At 41.8% G+C, this 20,379-nt stretch overlaps 2 protein-coding genes across 3 annotated transcripts; both read right to left on the reverse strand.

Annotated features, from left to right (window-relative positions):
- Positions 1–1,243: 1,243 nt before the first annotated feature.
- Positions 1,244–13,366, reverse strand: zgc:162872 (BAR_ACAPs and ArfGap_ACAP domain-containing protein). The gene is made up of 22 exons (XM_012837920.3): positions 12,081–13,366; positions 11,908–11,965; positions 11,661–11,780; positions 11,456–11,509; positions 11,104–11,162; positions 10,570–10,753; positions 9,693–9,737; positions 9,277–9,372; positions 8,952–9,026; positions 8,564–8,667; positions 8,313–8,364; positions 7,777–7,877; positions 7,272–7,383; positions 6,570–6,763; positions 6,201–6,270; positions 5,606–5,700; positions 5,277–5,353; positions 4,966–5,120; positions 4,586–4,695; positions 2,538–2,648; positions 2,346–2,407; positions 1,244–1,688 (listed from the first exon to the last, which is right to left on the reverse strand). Exons 1-22 carry the CDS (start codon positions 12,194–12,196, stop codon positions 1,510–1,512), a joined length of 2,229 nt encoding a protein of 742 aa, XP_012693374.2. The 5' UTR covers positions 12,197–13,366; the 3' UTR covers positions 1,244–1,509.
- A 149-nt stretch (positions 13,367–13,515) lies between these two features.
- Positions 13,516–18,878, reverse strand: LOC105909314 (integrin-linked kinase-associated serine/threonine phosphatase). Of its 2 annotated transcripts, XM_012837932.3 has the most exons (10): positions 18,258–18,878; positions 17,543–17,665; positions 17,251–17,368; positions 16,613–16,719; positions 16,414–16,507; positions 15,367–15,454; positions 14,967–15,100; positions 14,413–14,532; positions 14,140–14,221; positions 13,516–13,911 (listed from the first exon to the last, which is right to left on the reverse strand). In XM_012837932.3, the coding sequence occupies exons 1-10, from the start codon at positions 18,298–18,300 to the stop codon at positions 13,765–13,767; spliced, it is 1,056 nt and encodes a 351-aa protein (XP_012693386.2). In that variant the 5' UTR covers positions 18,301–18,878; the 3' UTR covers positions 13,516–13,764. The 2 variants fall into 2 exon arrangements, with proteins under 2 accessions (XP_012693386.2, XP_031428993.1); XM_031573133.2 differs by lacking the exon at positions 18,258–18,878 and having other exon boundaries at positions 17,553–17,665.
- Between the last annotated feature and the right edge of the window lie 1,501 nt (positions 18,879–20,379).

The raw sequence follows: 20,379 nt of genomic DNA on the forward strand, positions 1-20,379 counted from the left end.
AACCTGGGTGAGTTAACTCAGAGTAAGTGGTAAACCTACTTATAGAAGATTCCTATGACTTCATTCTCCTAGCACCCTCCTTCAACTTAGCCAGCTATTTCACTAAACCATGTTCTTGTAATAACCCCCAGATCCATTTAGTGCATGTCATTCTTTCAGCACCCGCAGTAACAGTTTCCCACATATAAATGGTCCTGGCCTTTGAAGCAGTGAGATTTTAAATGAAATGAGGGACATTAGTGGCTTTAGTGGGTGGCACAGCTCCACAGCAGTTGACCAGAGACAAATCATGTAAAATACAAGTGCAGTCATCCAGCACACAAAAATAAAAGCACGGTAATAGACATCTAAGTTTACATATGCACTTAACATTTGAGCAGTTAAAATCCATCCAATCCTATGTAACTAATGACACAATATTCTTTTTAAAACATAAATATTTGTAATACTTTTCCCTTTCTCTCTCTCAAGGTAAACTTGCTTAGATTAATAAGTTAGTCCTGGCCAGTGGTCTATCTAAGAGCAGGAAGTGAAGTTCTCTCCTATATTCTGCAATTTTTTTGCATGGATATCTTACATTGTATAACCCATCAGCTAGAAGGTAAATCTTGTAGCTTAGTAAACAAATGGAGCTAAAAGATGGCAAGACTTTCTGAATTTGACCTCTGCCACTCCGCACAAACCTGAGATTCATCCGCCCCACACACAACTCTAAAATTCCTGAGCAATAATGCCCCATACCACCATCTACTGGTCTCAGCCTTTATATTCCCATCCACAAGGTGCCATGAACCGTCTGATCCATACTGCACACTGAGTTGGCAACACTATGGAAATCGGTGAACTCCGCTCTCATTGGCTGGAGAGTCTATGCACTTCCAGGTGAAATTCCAACTTAACCAACCACTTAATGACTGTTGTTATAATGTAACATATAGAGGTCTGTTGTTAAAATGTTAGGGTTGGTTGGCCCTTCTTGTTCTGGACCACATTCTGTTACAATATATACCCAAGGTTAAAACTCCTTTATAACTTTTCACCATTCACTTATGTGATGAATCATCTCTAAAACCATGGTCTAACTTACGCTGCTTCCTTGCTTCGACCTTGACTCTTGTCCCACATGAACACCAATCAACAATAGACTGTACACTTAAGAGTGGGTCATGCTGAAGAGACAACGGGTTCAAGTGAATTTGCTTGCCTGTGTGACGGGGGGGGGGGGGGGGGGGGGGGGGGGGGGGGGGGGGGGGCACTGTTCCTGACCAAAGAGACACAATCAAAATGTGCTCCAGGGAACTAAAGTATTTTTCACTTTCACTTTGTAATTATTTAGTTAGTCTGACACTAAATTTCTTGGTTTAACTTTCCTGAAGAAGTAAAATGAATGACAAAAAAAACAATACTGTCCAGACTGACTCGCCTAAATCAGTGCTCATAGAGACAAGAAGTGATGTATGCAGCAGCTGGATTAAGAGCACTGGACGTTAAAAGTCTGATCATGTGATCTTAAGTATCCCCTCCTCCTCCTCCTCCTCCTCCATCTTCCTCTTCGTGTTGATCACTCATCAGCCGGTTCCTCTCCTCGTCTTCACTCCTGCTGAACTGTCTTCGCGAGAGCTTCTCTGGGTTGTTGGACGCCATGTTGCTGAAGTCTCGGAAGATGTCCTGGAATGTTTCATCGTCGCCTGAGAACACAAACGCAGACACACTATTATATATATATATATTTGAGCTCAACAGCCAATGAAATTTAGGTTAGTCGTAGGTTATAGGTTAGGATAGTCAGGCTATGGCTCAGTCTCAGTCACTTTGTTTCCTATTTACACAGGCAACACTGTGTGCAAACAAAGAAATTGTGCACATACAAAACAGGACCGTGGGCAGCAATTTGCTGAATTTGACAAAAAGTTAATTGGATTAAAATTGAGCACTACATCTTTTAGCCCTCACAACCCTTGCCTAATCACAGCGTAATTACGCCATGTGCATGTTAGTGCCAATGGAGAGACACAAATTAGAAAGCTTGGCTACCGTTTCTCACTAAAATCAGGAGTACAGGCAACCAATCAGGTGAGCCTCAACGTTCCCATAGTAACCTAATAATAATAACTGTAAGAGCTTGTGTTAACAGACATGGCTAAGTTGATAAACCTGATTTCTTAAATGTCCCCTAGCAAAGAACAGAAGTTTGTTACTGCAGGAAGTTGGCACATTGGAAAACACGACATTTACACCCACACATGTATCTGTGTGGATGTGAATTTCATCATATAGGTCAGAAGGTCTCTCAAAGGCTTCCTGGCCTGTTGTCAATAACACAATATTGCACTTTTGAAACTTACCAACCAAGCCAAAGAATCCCTCAGAATCTCTCATCTCTTCGTTCATTCGTGCCATTCTCAGCCTGCAGAGCAAAACAAAACAATCACAGATAACCTCACCCACACATGACCAAATTCTTCTAACAAACAAATACCAAAAAACACAGACAAAACAGACACGCTATCTCTACAAGACAGCACAGTTGTACTCACAGGGTCACAATGTCGGCATGAGCAGTCTCTATGGCAATGCTGAGCGGGTCGTTTCCCTTTTCGTCAGCTGCGTATTGATTGGCTCCCCTCTTTAAGAGTAGGCACACCTGCCTGAAGAGACAGACATGTATGTCAGATTGATGTGGTGTGAGATCGTGTTCTGTCGCCTTGATCATCTCAACAAGGAAAGATGTACTTTACTTGTACATAGCCCTCAATCCTTGGAACTGAGCTGTACCTCCATCTTGTTGAATAAATGTATCATGTACGCATTAAGTGTAAATGTTCAATTACATCATTTTTGCAGGTAGAGACACATCATATAATCTGACACTCTTCTGAGGACAAACACAATTAAAACTAGGGCTGAACGATTAATTGCATTTGCGATTTAATCGCGATATGATAGAACACGATTTTCTAACCACAACGTTCGCGATTAAAAAACGTGGTCTAAAAAAAAAAAAAAAAAATAATGTTTTTTTTTTTTTTTTTTTTTTAAGATGGTACATTTTGCACACAGTGTTTAAAAAGTGCATGCCTAGTGTTTATACTTAAAATGACTTTTTTAAATTACTTAAATGCACAGTGGCAAAGCCACCTATTTGTTGTTCTTGTTTCTGTAATGAGCAGTTAAATAAAAATATAAAATGTGGGAAAGAATATTTTACACTAAATGTATCTAATATTGTGTTGGTCATATTTAAATCATTCATTACGTTTTGTTGGGGAAAAAAGAGGATACAAAAAAAATCGCATGTTAAATCGCAATCGCAATCGCAATATTTTGGTAAAAAATCGCAATTAGATTATTTTCCCAAATCGTTCAGCCCTAATTAAAACCTTGGTTGCGTACACATAATGTCCAGGGATTAGAGTTTTGAGCATAGACATATATTACTAGATTCCCCACTGGCTGTTGGCTCGCGAGTTACGTCGCCGCCATATTGGACTGGGACCAGCTGTCCTGTAAAACAAACGCAAGAACGGTGGATCTGCGGTTTTTCTGTATAAAAATCACTATAGCGTTTACATTTCGCAACCGATTTAACTGAGTCATTTTTATATTCAAGGGTTTATGATCGAAGTGAAGTTCCCCCAATAAGTTTTGTCTCCATGTTACTTTGAATCTCGATAGTAAGGTTATAATCGCCATAAACATATATACATGTGCATACAGTATGTCTATGGTAATCGATGCTAGACGCTCACTTTTCTTGTGCTCCCACAGCTCGTGCACTTTGAAAATATTAAGAAGGAATCTAAACTATCGAAATAGTGCTTCTTTAACTACTAATTATTGACCATCATTGAGAGAAATGGAACAAAATCTGCAAATAGCCTACAAATCAAGTAGGGAGTCAGTTCGTTTTTTATAGTTGGTTTCAAATATGTGCATAGAGAAACATAACCTTGAACAGTGCAATTGACAATAAAATGTAATTTCACAAACAAACACTTCTGATACAGAAGACGATGGTAAATGAGGGGAAATGTCCCAGCCGGTGACTACTCCGTGCTCTGCAGTGAGCACTTTAAGCAGGAGGACTTCGACAGGACAGGTCAGACTGTCAGGATCAGAGATAGAGCTAAACCATCACTCTTCAGTTTCCCGACTCATCTCCAAATGATGATTGTGTATATTTAAAAAAAAAGTTTGGTCTCCATTTTACTTAGAATTTCGATAGGCTAGAATCACCATATAGCCTACATATAAACATACATGTATATATGTCTATGATTGGAGATGAGCTAGCTAGCCAGCTTGCAGCCAGATTCATAATGTCAGTCGCTCAGCCGAAACGCAGGTGTGTTGCGAAATGTAAACGCTATAGTAATTTTTATACAGAAACACCGCAGATCCACCGTTCTTGCATTTGTTTTACAGGACAGCTGGTCCCAGTCCAATATGGCGGCGACGTAACTCGTCACAGCAACGGGCTGAAGCAGTCAAGAAGGGGTCTAGGTATATATGTCTATGGTTTTGAGCTCTGCAGCAGGTCTGTGTTTGAGGGGGGGAGGGGGGGGGTCCCTGAGGAGTGACTCACCCTGTCTGGCCCCCAATGGCAGAGGCGTGAAGAGCCCCCTGGCCCCGCTGGTCCCTGTGGTTTACATTAGCCCCGTTCTGTAGCACGAACTCGCACGCTATAAGGGAACCCTGCAAGTCCATACATATACAGCAAATCATTTAAATATGACTATATTATATACACATCTTTATATATTATTGTGTATACAATATGCACACTGAACAACACAAACTGACAGGTCTCTCTAGACAATACATCTTCAATATGGCTAAATAGACACACGCTGCACTAACGTGTGTAACACACAGAAAGTGCTGCAAGCACATGTGCACACTAAAGGGCACAGTGATCAAAAAGTTGTGAACACACATTTGGCTCGATCACTTGCTGAAACTAACCCCAATGGCTGCACCAATCAGAGCGGTTCTCCCCTCCTGCTCTGGGTCACTCCAGTTCACCCCTGCCCCTTGGGCCAGAGCTGCTGCCATGGATACAAGGTCCCCCTGGAGGGCGGCCTGGTAGAGCCGTCGCCCAGCATCACACCTCACGGTCTCTATGGAGATGGCACAGATCAAGTATGACATAAGTAAGTGTGTGTGTATGTGCGCGCGTGTGTGTGTGTATCTATGTGTGTGTGTGTGTGTGTATCTGTGTGTGTGTGTGTGTGTGTGTGTGGGGGGGGGGTTACAGTGGTAGTGTTGGGACACACCTGAGTCAGGGGAACTGGCCTTTCGCACAAATCTCTTCTCCACATACTTCTCCTTAATCCACGCCTCCTTCTCCTGCCTGAGGAGAGGAGAGTATATAAACCCACAGACCACAATGAAATAAAAAGTCTCACGCTGGTCACCATAACAACCAGTTCAAAAACTATGATGGGTGTCATCTTAGTGGTGAATTCAATTGTATGTATCTCACAATATATCACAAATATTAACACATATACATGTACATGTGACAAAAGAGACAAGACATGCAAAGACACATATTTGGATGAAGAGATGTAAATATCAGCTGTTCCCTATGTATGGCTCTCACCGTGGGCTTTGAGATGTGGGCCTCTTCACGCCGTCCTCCGAGCTGCACTCCTCATAGATCCCATTAATGACATCATTCCCCAATATACAGAGGAGCTGGAACAAGAGCGAATATCAACACCACAGTGACATGGGAACGCATCGCACAGTGCAACAACACACATGTTAAAACACTCGAACATTCATTCTGAAATATAAGACTATTCCCCTTTTCCCCCATCTGTACCTGGAACACATCTACTGGAAGTCCTGCCCTGTATTATAAAGAACCGATCAATCAAACTGACGTTTCACCTGAACTGAACATTTTGTTTATTTCCACCGAGACCAATACAAAAGCTGCGCTGCGGAATTTGGTGTGCGTGCGGTGCGCAGTGAGCATGATGTACTTTAAATATCTGTTTGACCATCCTATGTGGAGTTACGGATCTCTCCCCATTCATTTAGATAGGAGCCTGGTCTTGTTTGCCTGAAATAGCTGCCTGGAGGTTTTGCCAAGATGGCTGCCGAGTGGCAAGACTTGCCTACAAGGACTAATACTTCTGATTTCTTCGTATGCTATTCACCCAAACAGAGACACACACTGTGCCTGTTACCTTAATTTGCTCTGGGTCCCATGAGTCCAGCGTGAGAGATCGCACTTTGGACACATGGACTCCGAGGCTCCTGTAAAACACCCAACAAACACACACATCTGACAACAAGTGAAATATGTAGCACTGCTAAAGCTCAAAGCTGAGAGCCATAGGATGGCATTCCTGTTACACATCTACTGGGCAACTGGCCAATTGGCCATATTTATTGCTTGCCAATTTATTGCTCAAGTGTTACTCTAAATCTCAAGTATGTGAATACAAGCCTGGAAAACTGCCAGAACGAACCCTGCTGAACCCTCTTAGAATGCGAGCAGCTTAGAAAACAGCCAGTGGGAAGCCACCTGCTCGTGTGTAGACAGCAAGAGATACCTGTGGACGCCTGAACACTCGATGCACATGGTGATGCCCAGGTTGACACTGGCCCAGCGCGGGTCCTCCATCCCGCAGTCGCAGCAGAGCTGGTTCCCGGAGCCCTGCAGGGCCACTCCCAGCACCGCCTGCCTGGTCGGCGGCTGGCCTGGTGGGGGGTCCACAGACTGCACTGGCGGAGAGCTCTCCTTGGGCTGAACACAGACGAACAGAAAAAGAAAAAAACATTTAACAAGTAAAAATGTTCTCACTGTTCTTGATGAAAAGCTGCCTTTTTTTGATATGCATGCTTTGCTTTAGTGCCACCTAGCCATTTTCTCCGCTCTTCAACAGTGTCAGCATCAGCATGTTGTTGCCGTTTCCAGATTTGATAAAAACTGCCATTACTCTGTGCCTCTGTCAATTGTGCTATGTAGCTGTATTGATATTACTTTGGGTATTTTAGGAAACAAGGACACCAATTCCACTTTTGCTTCTCCCAGGACACTTGGTTTTGTGTAAGTGCCTTGGGGGAAACCAATGAATATTTAATGACCATTAAAAGTCTCTTTACAACATCCCATATGTTCACATCCCATATGTTCCCAAGTCTTCACCTTTGGCATATCTGTGTGTTTCCATTAATGGGCCTATGTTCTGGCGTGTGTAATTCTGAGTGTAGTGTTGTTTCTGACATGTGTGTGCCTGGTTGAGTTATGTTACCTGGGGTTGCCGTGTCTCCTCTTTCTCACGGTAGGCCATGTCTATGCTGCCCTGCACCGCATTGATCCACGCCTGCCTCAGCTCCTCCGAGTCCGCCTGTAGGGCACAGCACCTGGGGAGACCGTGAAGGCCTATTAGGGTCAACTGATTCACATATGTTAAGTAACATATAAGACCACAGCCTTGCCTCCCTTTCTTCAATGCATCAACTGTAACGACTAAAGTAACCAATTTGACTGTTCACCCAGTAAGCAACTTCAGACTTAAATAAATAAATGTATATTAATTTAGAAAAATATATTATAATAATATTGATGTTAGGTGAATACATTTATGTCATCCAATCTATTTCCCCTAGGAACAGCAGAAAATAGAACAGGATAGCTCCCAGTTTGCTCCCAAGATTGCTTATTCATCCCAGCTCCCTGCATCGACTGGGCAAACTGACCCCCACCCCGCACCCCTTCATGGAACAGATCCTCATTATCTGCGGTACAGTCCTTACTTCTGAACTGACACCAGTTCGAAACAAAAGCGCCGGTCAATGCTGTCCAGCGGCTTCACAGCACACAGCCTGAGGTCATCAAACAGCACAGTTGGCTCCTCCTGCCGCAGGGAAAGCAGTCACTCCAGAGCCAGCATGCAATGGATAATACTTAAAAACTTTATGGACTTTCTTTAAACTGCACATTTATGTTCACAAAAAAATGCAACCATTTATGAATAAGCAAATGTGTAACAAATTATGAATATGCAAACAAGTTATACTTAAGTTTAACATATATTTCTTTAGGCGCATTGTGTAACCTCCTGGTATGAAATGCACCGTATGAATAAAGATTTGATTTCTTATTTTATTATACTGTTATGAAATGCCAATTAATAGTAATGGGTTTTTTTACAGGTCAAAATGGATGCTGGATATTTCTTTTTTGAACTACAGCTTCACTCCAGCAGGAGAAAGCAAACAGGTATAAGGACTTTCATGGATGCCTGACTCTGGAAGCAGTTAAAGGAGACAGGTGAACATGCTCTCCCCACCTTGTGTGATTTAGTGTACACTAGCTGGTTGTTTTCAGTGGAGAACCAGCATCTACAGGAAGACAATTACGTTGATGCATGATATTAATTTCACCAAGAACACAAAACAACATTTAAAAGATTACATTTGAAATACTGATTTTTATAAACTTTCATCAATCAGTTTGTCTGAAATCCATCAATGTCTTCACTGGTAGAATCAATCAAAGGGTAAGATCAAATCAGTGTTTCCCTCTTCCAGCGGACCTCACCTCTTCCACATCTTGTTCTTCCTGCGTGATCGCTTAAAGAGGTAGCCTTGTATAGTTCCACCATCTGCTGGGGTGCAGGCAATGACAGGCTCCCCGGAGGCATCCTGAACAAGAGAGAATCAGTCATGTGGACACAAGCAGAACCGCACAGAACTTGGAGGAACATTGTAATGCCTACAGTGGAGGTGTGCTTAAATAATAATGATCGTAAAATCCATAGACCACTAAGGGCCAATATATTCCACCTACATGGCTCAGTAGTGATGCAAAAATGAACTCCACATAGACGAGGTCCCTGCTCTGCGTGCATGCATGCCTCTGTCATTCAAACAACTTCTGTTCTTTGAGTTGAAGTACATTTTCACTGCTACACAGCACACGCACTTACTCTCTGCTGAACAAGAAGATGTGTGTTCTCCAGATCTTTCCTCTTGACTGAGCACTCCGTGGAAAGCTGAGCAAGCTGAAGAGACATAGCATGGGATTCGCCCATAAGTTTCACACGAGAAAACAAATCAATAGTATAACTGCCTTTGACCTCATGTTCATTTTGTGGTTTGTATAGAATGCCACTAATCATAAGAACTATAATATATTATATACTATAATACTAAATACTATAAAATATATATATTTTTCAACAGAGGTCCACCTGAAGAAGGTGCTACTTTAGAAAAGGTCTCAGACACAAGTGACCAGAGGTGCACAGAGACCTGAGTGGCCATAGTCTTCATGGTAGGCTCCAGGTCTCTTAACAAGTCATAGCCTTGGTGAAAGAATGTGTACTGGGCGTGGAAGTAGGAAAAGACCTGAAAGACACACACACACACACACACACACACACACACACACACACACAGGCTAATCATTACAGGCAATTTAAACCTCTGGGAATCTCTCTGCTCACCCATGGCATCATCCGTGTAAGAGCCTCCCATGGGGACTAGCCACTTCCCACTAATAGCATAACAGCCCAGTAGACTCCTAATCCCCAGCTGTCTGTTTGGTACGCTGCCATATGAATCAGCGCCAGTGCCTCCGTAACCAGCCTTCCAGCCAGGCCCCTCGACAAGAAGACTGAGGAACACACACTTGCTGAGTTCAAGAAGATTGAGGAACACACACTTACCGAGTTTAAGATGTCCAGCTTCTGTTGGACTTTAAAATTGTTTAGCTGCAAGACAAAACAAATAGGTGTCAAATGAGATAAACAACGCAGAATGTCCTTTTGGGAAAAAAGTTCAAAGAGAAGATGGATTATCTGTGTTTATTTATTTTAAAGCATTTTTAGCACATTTAGCGATGCCTAATGGAGCCCCAGGGCATAAGTAATAAAGCCCAATTTAGAAAACTCTGATCTGGAGCAGCTTTTGTAGTGGACAAGTAAATCCCCATTGGCCTAACATAGATTGACTTTTACATATGAATAATTAATATTATTTACATGGTTTAGGGGGGAGGGGTTGAAAGGTTTCATCCTTGCTCTAGATATTTGGTCTTGACATGGCAATACAGTCGTCACCACACTGTGCCCTACAGTTTAAACTCTACTTGGGAGTTTCTTTTTTTCTTTCTGGTTTGCTCGGTCCCTGTGTAAACACACCTGTCCTTCTTCTCCAGGATATTTCAGGTTAGCCTGAGTCATCACGTGCAAACACAGATGTTGGTGTTCAGACACCACACACACAGTGTGACTCTGGAGACTGACTGAAATATTCTACAAACGGCAAAGAAATAATCAAAATCAAAATGCCTAAGATGACATTATCTAATTGATGGAAATGGTTAACTCACTATTCATCAGCATCGAGTGTGGTATAAACAGTACAAACAAGTAGATGTGCATATCTTAGCACAACACATAGCCTAAATCAACCCCTCAGTTACTGAAGAACGATATTATAACCACACAGCACAGCCAGCAACAATTTATAAACGGGGCTGTATAATTACACAGAACAACCAGCCACCCTTGACAGTCGCTGTAGACTTTAAGCAGTCATTACCTGCAAGCAGTAGTCCAAAGCAAAGTGTTGGTAACACTTGCGCGTGGCTATCAGCAAGTGGCTGGCCCTCTCAGCCTCCGTGGCTTTGTGGCGGGATATCTGGGCATTCTTCCCAGCAGCAGTCTCCAGGTCCTCCCCAATCCGCACAAATTCCCTTCGGGTCTCCTTTATCTGAGGCAGGAACCTGGAGAGGAGCACCAGGAAGTACATGTTGTGGTGTGAATAGAACACACTGCAAACTAATACATGTCAAATGTAGAGGATGGATTTATTTCGTACTGAATACATGGACAGCAGAGAAGAGATGTACTCATTCATAGAGGTTACAGCATGTAATTGTACACATCTACAACACACTGCAATGAGTTGAATCAGAACTGATCAGCTGTGAATGGATGTGTGGTGAATGTGTGCTCATCATATAATGCTTGAATCAATGTGTGTGTGTGTGTGTGTGTGTGTGCGTGTGTGTAGTTGTGTGTGTTTGTGTGCGTGTGTGTGAATGTGTAGTTGCGTGCTGATCGAGGTGCATACTGTGAGACGAGGTTAGTGAGTTGCTGGGTGATGGCTCTCTGAGTCTGGTCAAGCAGCATCTGTGGAAGGGAAATGCACCATACAACAAAGTTGAAGGTGAAACATTAACAGAGAACTCCACAGACCTAACGATACACACGTATTAACTTATAATCAGATCAGGTTATAATTAGAAAAATGCTTGAAAGAAATGCTGTGTACCACAGCACTGATAATTATTATGTATTATATTAATGTAGTGTTGAGGCAGAAAATCATAATTATACGTCTATTACTATTATAACCAGGTCCATAACAACAGGAATAGCGTTGCGTAGCGTTTCAACCCTAGACAGCCTGTAGTGGTACTTACTGTATGAAACTGCATCATCTCCTGTAACCCCTGATTGAACTGGCGCAGGCAATTCTGTTTTAAAAAATAAAAACAGGGATGCACATACTCATAGCTCTGTGGGCCAGGCAAATTTGGTTCAGGATCATACAAACAACTGAATCCACCCACTTTTTCAGGGTGGATTATTCACACAGTGTACTGGAGGGGCTGACATGAACCTTACCATGACGACACTGTCCCGCTTGTGATACAAGGAAAACTCTGCCATTGCAGCCAGGAACAGCTGATTGGAGTTGTTGTATGCCTGGCCAGCCTCCACCATCTTACTACACGTCTTCATCACCTGAAAAAGACAGTGAGATGGAAATATGGATGCTGACCATGGTTAAGAAAACAAACAGCCTCGGAGATAAAAGTCTCCTCTCACAGACGGAGGATGACTCAAACTTAATCGCAGAGAGGAGTCTCACCTTCCCAACTCGGCTTTCCAATTCCCCTACATCACTCTCACAATGATCCAGAGAAGCCCTATGAAGCGAATTAAATCATATAAAATAATCACTGTCTTTTCCATAGATTAGATTATTGAAAACGGGGATTATATTTGGACAACACAGTAAATACACACATGACAACTGTATACCTGAAACCCGGAGAGTCTTTGATGCATTCTTCGAAGTCCAAAAAAGAATCCATTGTGGCACTCCAAAGGGTGCAGTGGTCAAACGGCTTTGTTGTTTTAGAGAGGTGACAAAACATATGTCACCTTCCTAATAGTTTAAACAACACTATTCCCCTTATTTAATTAGAACGCACAACGCTGATATACGGGCCGTGCAGCATTGTATTCCAATACATTATTCATTAGATAGCCTGCCAAGTAACAATTTCGGACACCTAAGATATAACTTAGCTAAATGTTAGCCATACGGTTGCTTAAATAGGACATTATGTACAATTAAATAAATAGCTAAACCAACAGGCATAGTCCCTCCATCCCTAACGTCGGGTTTTCAAGTCTTTACATATATTAACTGACGGAACAAAATCATTACAAAAACTGGCTAGCGAGCTAACGGAAAGTGCATCCCATTTTATGCGTGTCAATAGAGAAGACGGGTGTTAATACTCTACAACTAGCCCTACAAGATTTTTTCCTGCGGTAATTTATACAATATTGAAATACACGTGACTACACACGTTCATTAATAATGCATTCCTCGCTGTGGTTTGGCTTAAATGTTGACAGCTGCCTCCGTGCGCATGCATACACTGTTGTATGAAAACAGCCCCTTCTTCCAAATTTCCGGAGTTAGAACATCTTGCTTGTGCAGGAGAGGAAAAAAGGCGTTTTTAAAATAGTCTGCATTGGCTTCTACCGGAGTATTTCAACAAACTTGAACTAGTCAACGAATCGCTCTTCCTCTAAGCACAAATTGCAATTTCATTGGATGGCTGAGCTATCAGATGGCTGGGTCATAGGCGTATTTTATAAGACGCATCCGGTTTACTTTTCAAAGTAAGAGTCCCTGTAAAGTCTGTGTCAAATCATAAATCCACATGAGGTATATTTTTATGCGTGACTTGTAATAACCACAAAGCAAAAGGATAAAAATATACATTAAAAAAAAAAAAAAAAAAAACAGGATACGGATTTTAGTGCAGTGTACATGTCCTACACAATTAGTAATATTTAAAATATGCAATGAGCAGGATTTAACATGTGTATGGCCTGCTTAGTGTTTCCATGCCAGTGGCCATTATGCTTACTATATCCTTCTTTCTAGCTTTGTATGTACTGCTAACATTGAAACTTTAGATGATAGATTTGTGCAAGTCTTTTCCAAACAACCGCTAAAACATCCTTGAACGTTGCCTACTGGTATTCACTTGCACCAACTCAGATTTCTCCTTCCTCGTCTAGTTCAGGTTCCTTGATTTTCCTGTGTGTTCTGAGCAATATAGCTGCAGATTCAAGCCCTGACATACTAACCAGTGTCAAGCACCTGCCTCTCCTCCACAAAGTAGAATAAGGTGGTACGGACAGGTCACTTCAAAAGAAAGACAAACCAAACACATTTAAAAAAAAAAAAAGTTAACGTTTTAATTAATTATTCAGGAAAGAGGTGATTTAATCTTTTGCACAGATGAAGTATTGACATTCCTTTTCAGCAAACAACTCCTTAGTAACCGAATTGCCTTCAGGGTGGAACCCCCTTAGCGTCTATGTAGCAGACTCTGTGGCGTGTTTTGGCAGAGCACAGCTCTTTCTTAGACCTCAATGCTTTCTGGCGTGACGGAAAGAGACAAGAGTTAACCCATGCCTCTCAGAATTCAATGGACACGAGGATCACAGTGACATTATCTGCACAGCCCCGCCTCACAGCCTCACTGGCCAATCGCTGACAAGCTGCATCATAACGGGCCTCCCCCTCCGTCTGCCCCTCCTTCTTCTCCACGGCAACTGATGTGTCCTGAAGGTATCAAATGTTACCATTGTCATTCCATCTACCATGATGTGCCACAGAAATAAAACCTAATTTGATCAAGGTTGTCAAATTTACAGAAGTATTAAGATAATACAATAAAGCACACCAAATACACCAGTCACATCATATAATACACACCCCTCATATCATATCAGTTCTGACACTGTCAATCTTACCCCCAATCTATTAGAACTTTTTATCCATTAAACCAACCTGCACGACGGTGAGTACATATTGAACAGTTTCCTCAGGTGAGAAGACCTTAAAGAGGCCATCACAGGCCAGAATTATAAACCTGGACAACACAAGCACACAGGGAAAAAAATGACGCAGACAAATGTATCAACACCAAATACATAATGTGTGCACACATAGGCTATCCAATGAGTATTCAGACTACACCTGTATCTGGAATGAACAACATTCATCTATGGCTTATCAACTTATGTTAATCCATATCATTATCAAACTGCTTAACTGCCTTACCGGTCATTGGCAGTCAGCTGACAGCGTCGGAGGTCTGGTGTAGAGATGACCCCAATGCGCTTGTATTGGCCATCTCCTATGGAACGGGACACCTCCAAGACCCCCAACACTCGCCCCTCTCTACACAAAGAGAGTAAGGATAATGAGCAGCTTGCCATGCGATGTACCACAGCCTTTTTATCCGTTAAACACACCTTGAGACAGTATTTCAATTGTAGAAATAGAAATACAGAATAGAAATGCAACAGTCTCTATTTATTTTCTTATTTGTCATTGACACAAATTACTGACAAAAATTGAAGGCCATATGAAAATAGTTTCCCTGACGATTTTATGTTTCCTCTACATTCTCAGGCACATACGTGCTTTCAAAATATGATCCATTTTGGGAGAAACTGTAAATATTAAAACTGTAAAAACTGAGGTCTCTGGAGTAGGATTGAGAACACCTGCCTTTTTGTTATCATGCATTCTACCCAACAGCAGTAAGGTTTACTGACATGAGGGTACACATGGCGGTACACACGGCAGCACACACACACACACACACACACCTGACCGTGCCCCCTGCCTTCTGTATCCTCATCCTTTCCTCATAAATGGTGGGATTGTGCTCTTTACTGAGTGCCAGGGTCACGCACTTCTTCGCCCCACTGTCTTCCCCTTGCTCTGAGCGACAAAGAACAGCCTGAAAGAACAAAAGAAAATATATGCAATACTATACAACAAACCTCAAAACAATGTCAAGCTGTGTGCACAACAGCTACTCAGGTGACTGAAAGCAGCACAAGATGGATCACACGCTACCTAGCATGTGTTGAAAAGGCAACAACCAAATGGACTATATACATAACAGTACTATATACAATCAACAATCCACCACTGTGTTGAAGTCCAGTGTGGAACATTCAAACAGGGTTATGTGTGAAACAGTGCAGGCAGAAGGAATCTCACCCTGCTGTCCCCGAGGTTGGCCACGTACAGCACATCAGCCACCACCAGCACACACGTGGCTGTCGACCCATCCTTCCATGTTGGCTTCCTGTGGGGTGATGTTTGTTTATTTATTTGGTATTATTAGGAGGTTTATTATATGTTTATCATATGTGTAATTTATGTTCAGAGTAATAAATGTTATGTTAATGTTATATTATGTTATGTTATAGTAGGTTGCTGTGTGGTGTCTGTGTTGTTCTATGCATCTGACAATAAAAGACTGGAAACTTGAAACTAATGCAGACATGTGATCTCTAATGAGATCTGCCGATAGCTCAGAGTGTTTAAAGATTCACAGTATAACTCAAGGCGCTTGGATTTTACTGACATGAGTCAGCAGGTCTTCATAGTTAATAATAGCTGACAACTATCTAAAATAATGTAAAAAAAATAATTAATTAATAAACAAACTGTGTGGATGTCAAGAATTACACAAGAGCATACAAACATGGAACATTTTACATTACATCACATTCTTGTCAACAAATGCTACATAGAATCTCTAAAAGGTTTTGCAATAATCCAATATAGTTTTATTCTTGTTTTTGCTATTTTGTTGTTATGTTATGTGTTTTATGTCCTATACACCAACCACCAAGATAATTTCCTGTATATGTAAATATACTTGGCCATTAAAAGAATTCTGATTCTGATTCTGATTTTTGTCAAATTCAGCGTATTGATCCTGATTGGTCCTCTAGCTATGCGTTCAGTGTGTACACTAAAAAAAAAAAAAGACTGGTGTTCATAACAGTCCTGGCGCTGTAATTGTGAAACAAACATAGGGGCTTGGACTAGACACAAACAATTCCAGCGAATCAACACGTTGCTTCAGCAATGCGGCGGGGAGGGGTGTCATTTAATTGGCTGAGCTCAAATATCAACAACCCTTTACCAAAATCGCAGACTGTGCCTTTAACTACACTCAAATATTGTGAGGCCTGAGTATTCATAGTAACACATACTGCTGTTGATAAACATTGAAAGGAGGACAAAAGAGCTTACTGGCTTGAGGCCTTCTTCAGGAAGTCCTCATCTGTCTGACGGAAAGTATCCAGTAGACACTTTTTTATCAACTTGTCCAAGTTCTCAGAGTCACCTATGGGGACACGTATCAGTGACATGCATGACTGTGGTGTGTTTTGCTAAGAGAAGCAACTCTACGGTTCAAGATGTTTTTTGTTTTGCGAGTAGTCAGCTGTACCTTTGGGGAACTTAGCAACCAGGGTGTGATGCAGATGCTCGGCAGCGAATCGGGAGGCCCTTGCTCCGGCGTGACCGTCAAACACCGCAAAGTAGGCCAGACGAGAGCTGGGACACAGCAGTGACACATGTTTACACAACAGATACACAACCGTGCATAGCAAAGAATTACATAAGGTTTCTGGCTGAGGTGTACTAGAAAAATGCAAAGCTTGCCGTTTTTAGACACTGAAAGAACTAAACACACAACAGGAAAAAGTAAACAGTTACGGTGTAACTGGAAACACTGCAAGCCAAGGCAACCAGACTGATGGTTATGCATGCTTTTAGAAGAAAATTCGGGGTACAATCTAACGGGCTGGCAACATGGACAGCGAGCCACTTGGAACTCTGTCTAGGCTCCCCTCTGTTGACCACATACAAGGCCTGCAGGGACTTTTTTTTAAGGTTCAAAGAACTTATTTAGCGGGAGCTTTTGTATCCATTCACATGGCAGGAACTACCAAATTTACAGTTACTCACAATCCCAAACATCATTCAATTGAACAGGTGGCAACAGTAGAGCTCAGGTGACAGTTGGCCAAGCAGGCCCTCGTGTTCATGACTTGTATAGCGTTAAGTAATACTGGAGAAACTCACACTTGGGATGAAGGTGAAGATATGATGCTGCTCATATCAGGCAGAAGAACGTGTGCATCCTGCATCTCTTCCCGCTCCCCTCGGCGAGCAGCTACATAGGCCATCAGCCTGGTTTGACCTGAGCAAACACACAGAGCACAGTACACAAATAGTCAGGACAGCACTATCCAGAACAGGCACTGTACAGCAGGACAGGTCAAATGCCAGTAATCCTGTACATATGAAAACACGTGCCACAGAATGATGAACATAAAGACACATTTTATACGTTTTGTGTGGAAATGTGGAAAACCTTTACAAACTTTCTTTTCCTCTTCATTCTTTTCCTCTGTCACCTCATACGCAGGATCCTCATCGTGTTTCCTCTTCTCACCTCGTTTCTCTTCAGGGGGTTGAGGTGGCTTTGATTCCTTATCTGCAGTGTGTCAGAGGGTAAATAATTGTTCACAAAATTCTCAGTCTCAGACTTCTTGCATTCACGTCTTCCTATAGCGATGGTTTGTGAAATCCATGAACTACCCCCTACGTGTAGTCGTGTAGCCACCTGGCACCCTATATATATAAAAGGGCATGTTACGATGTCCATAGGCTATGGCCTCATTTCAAACATCGCCAAGGCAGTTGCTGCTGGCAATGTTACGAAGAAAAAGTGTGACCGACAATTAATGGTTGGACTACTAGGCCTGTATTCGGTGGGTGACGTTAGAGTCAGGCACACAGTCATCTCATCTCCATCCACCTCAATAAGCCGTATGCAGTAACATCCGTGAAACCTCATGCAAAGTCTAAAACGTTCAAATCTAGTGCTGAATCTGTAAAACACGACTATACTAAACAAACTCTCCACTGATGATGCAGAAGTAGGTTTGAAATCCACAACAACAATTGCAGCTAGCTAACAAACTTAGCTGGTGGTAGCTAATGCGACGTTCCTGTGCTAAACCCACCATAAACGTAGTGTTTTGGACCATAACGTTTGTGTAAATGCTTTCAGAAGTGACACTTACTTGTAACTTGAGTTGGTTCAGGGAGATCGCCAAATAAATCCATTTCGTTAACGTTATACCTTACAGCAATGCTATTGACAAGCTACCTAGTTAGTTGGTGGCTAGAAAGCCTGTTTTGTTGTGACGTGTTTCGGCTGGGATGGCAATATCCTCTGATCAGTGTTGGGAAAAATATCAATTAAGAAAAACAAAAGTTGAACATTATCCAAACCATTGCTTTTTATAGCAAATTCGACCGCCGTATGTTCGTTTAAGATGGCAGATGCAAAGGCCAATTCGCTAGTTTGTTAATGAGTTCAGTCATAGCTTGCCTACTCGGTTCCTTCAATAGATAGCGACAAGCAGCTGCAGTCATATTACAATTGAATGTACCGCTTCCCGCTCATTTTCTCAATGAAATAGCCTATGCAAATCTATGGTTGTGTGATTTTGCTTGCTACGGAGACAGTCAATCTTATAATGTCTTAAGCATTCACACATAACACAATATTCATTTTATGACAACCTATGTATACAAACGTCAATGCCCCCAAAACGAGGGTCAAAAAATGGGCCGTCAACCCCATAGATATATATAAAGGCTAGATGTCTCGTCCGCGTTGCCAGCCAACGGAGTGGAACGTCCGCACATGGCGGCCATCTTGCCCCAGGCAGCTCGCTCACCCATAACATTGTGTTGGTAGTGGTATGTACTTTTTAATTGACCATAACTTGCTCAATTTTCAACCGATTTTTAAACGGGTTGGTTTGTTATAAACGTCAGAGGTGTAGTTATGACACTGCATACTTATGAATAATTATGTTATTTTCTTTAAAATATCCAAAAAGCATCCCGAATTATAACCACGTTAATAACGTTTGTAAGAAACCAAGCCATTTGTAAATCCGTTGAAAATTGAGCAAGTTATGGTTATTTAAAAAGTACATACCACTACCAACACAATGTTATGGGTGAGCGAGCTGCCTGGGGCAAGATGGCCGCCATGTGCGTACGTTCGACTCCGTTGGACGAGACATCTAGCCTTTATATATATCTATGGTCAACCCCACCTGTAATTCGCACCATGCTTCTAAAAGCGGTAACGAAAAGCAAGGTCTTGTGAGGGAATTCAAAGGTAGGCTAGTCCTTGCTGCTGTGGTGAGACATTTGGGTCAGTTTCATGAGATGACACCGATGAAATCATGGAGAACCGAGAAGAAAGTAGCACCTGACCTTTCTTCACTCTTCTTTCTTTTCTTCTTTCCTTCTTCCACTCTTCTTTTCTTTCTTCTTTCCTTCTTTCACTCTTCTTTCTTTTCTTCTTCCACTCTTCTTTCCTTTCTTCACTCTTCTTTCTTTTCTGTTTCCTTCTTCCACTCTTCTTTCCTTCTTCCACTCTTCTTTCCTTCTTTCCTTTCTTCTTTCCTTCTTCCACTCTTCTTTCTTTTCTTCTTTTCTTAACTTTTGCATTTCATGCACTGGTATTTCCTTGAGGAAATGCATTTTCTAGTTTTGATTGATACTTGGATTTGGATTGATACTGGACTTTTCCTTAAAGTAACAGTATGCAACAATGTGACACTTTTTGAAGTGTGGTTTTATAGGCAATACGTTTTGGTACCATCCTCAAATTCATTTTGATAGCATATGGTCATGTGAAGGACAGATACACACCTGTGTCTTTCCCACTAGCCATCCACATTATGCACTATGTAGTTCTGTGTTTCCTGGCTGGAACACCTTGCAAAAATGGAAAAAAAAACTTTAACAGCATGACATTGCCAGCTATACTGCCAAAAGACACCAGTTAGTCAAGGCAGTATAGCTGGCAATGTCATGCTGTGAAAGCTTTTCTTCCATTTTAGGCAAGATTCTATCAGTGTCAACTGGGCTATTGGTGGTGTTAAAACAACACCTTACTTTAAAAAATAACCAATATCATAGTGGCTGTGGCCTTGTGTCAACAGTGATGAGCTTCATACAGCCAATCATATTCCTTTATGAAATACTGACAATCAGCTTTGTGTCTTAGTTGTATATATGAATTATGAGTAAGTCAGAAGACAGATATTGTTAAACTAAATTGGATTAAATACATGGTTGAGTGCATCGGCTTAAACTCAGTTCCCGTAGTGTAGTTAT

The sequence above is a fragment of the Clupea harengus genome, chromosome 9, assembly GCF_900700415.2.
Source record: "Clupea harengus chromosome 9, Ch_v2.0.2, whole genome shotgun sequence".
NCBI classification, from domain to species: Eukaryota; Metazoa; Chordata; class Actinopteri; order Clupeiformes; family Clupeidae; genus Clupea; species Clupea harengus.

Bases quoted from the DNA above. Each gene is read 5' to 3' on its own strand.
- zgc:162872 (XM_012837920.3), bottom strand. From the start codon at position 12,196: ATGTTTTGTCACCTCTCTAAAACAACAAAGCCGTTTGACCACTGCACC. The intron at 9,738-10,569 runs GTAATGACTGCT...TTTGTCTTGCAG, and splicing joins CTTTGGACTACTGCTTGCAG to CTAAACAATTTTAAAGTCCA. The intron at 5,701-6,200 runs GTAACAGGCACA...CTCTTGTTCCAG, and splicing joins GGGACCCAGAGCAAATTAAG to CTCCTCTGTATATTGGGGAA.
- LOC105909314 (XM_012837932.3), bottom strand. From the start codon at position 18,300: ATGGATTTATTTGGCGATCTCCCTGAACCAACTCAAGTTACAA. The intron at 17,666-18,257 runs GTAAGTGTCACT...GACACACTGCAG, and splicing joins TGAACCAACTCAAGTTACAA to ATAAGGAATCAAAGCCACCT. The intron at 17,369-17,542 runs GTTTTCCACATT...GTGTTTGCTCAG, and splicing joins GGAAAAGAAAGTTTGTAAAG to GTCAAACCAGGCTGATGGCC.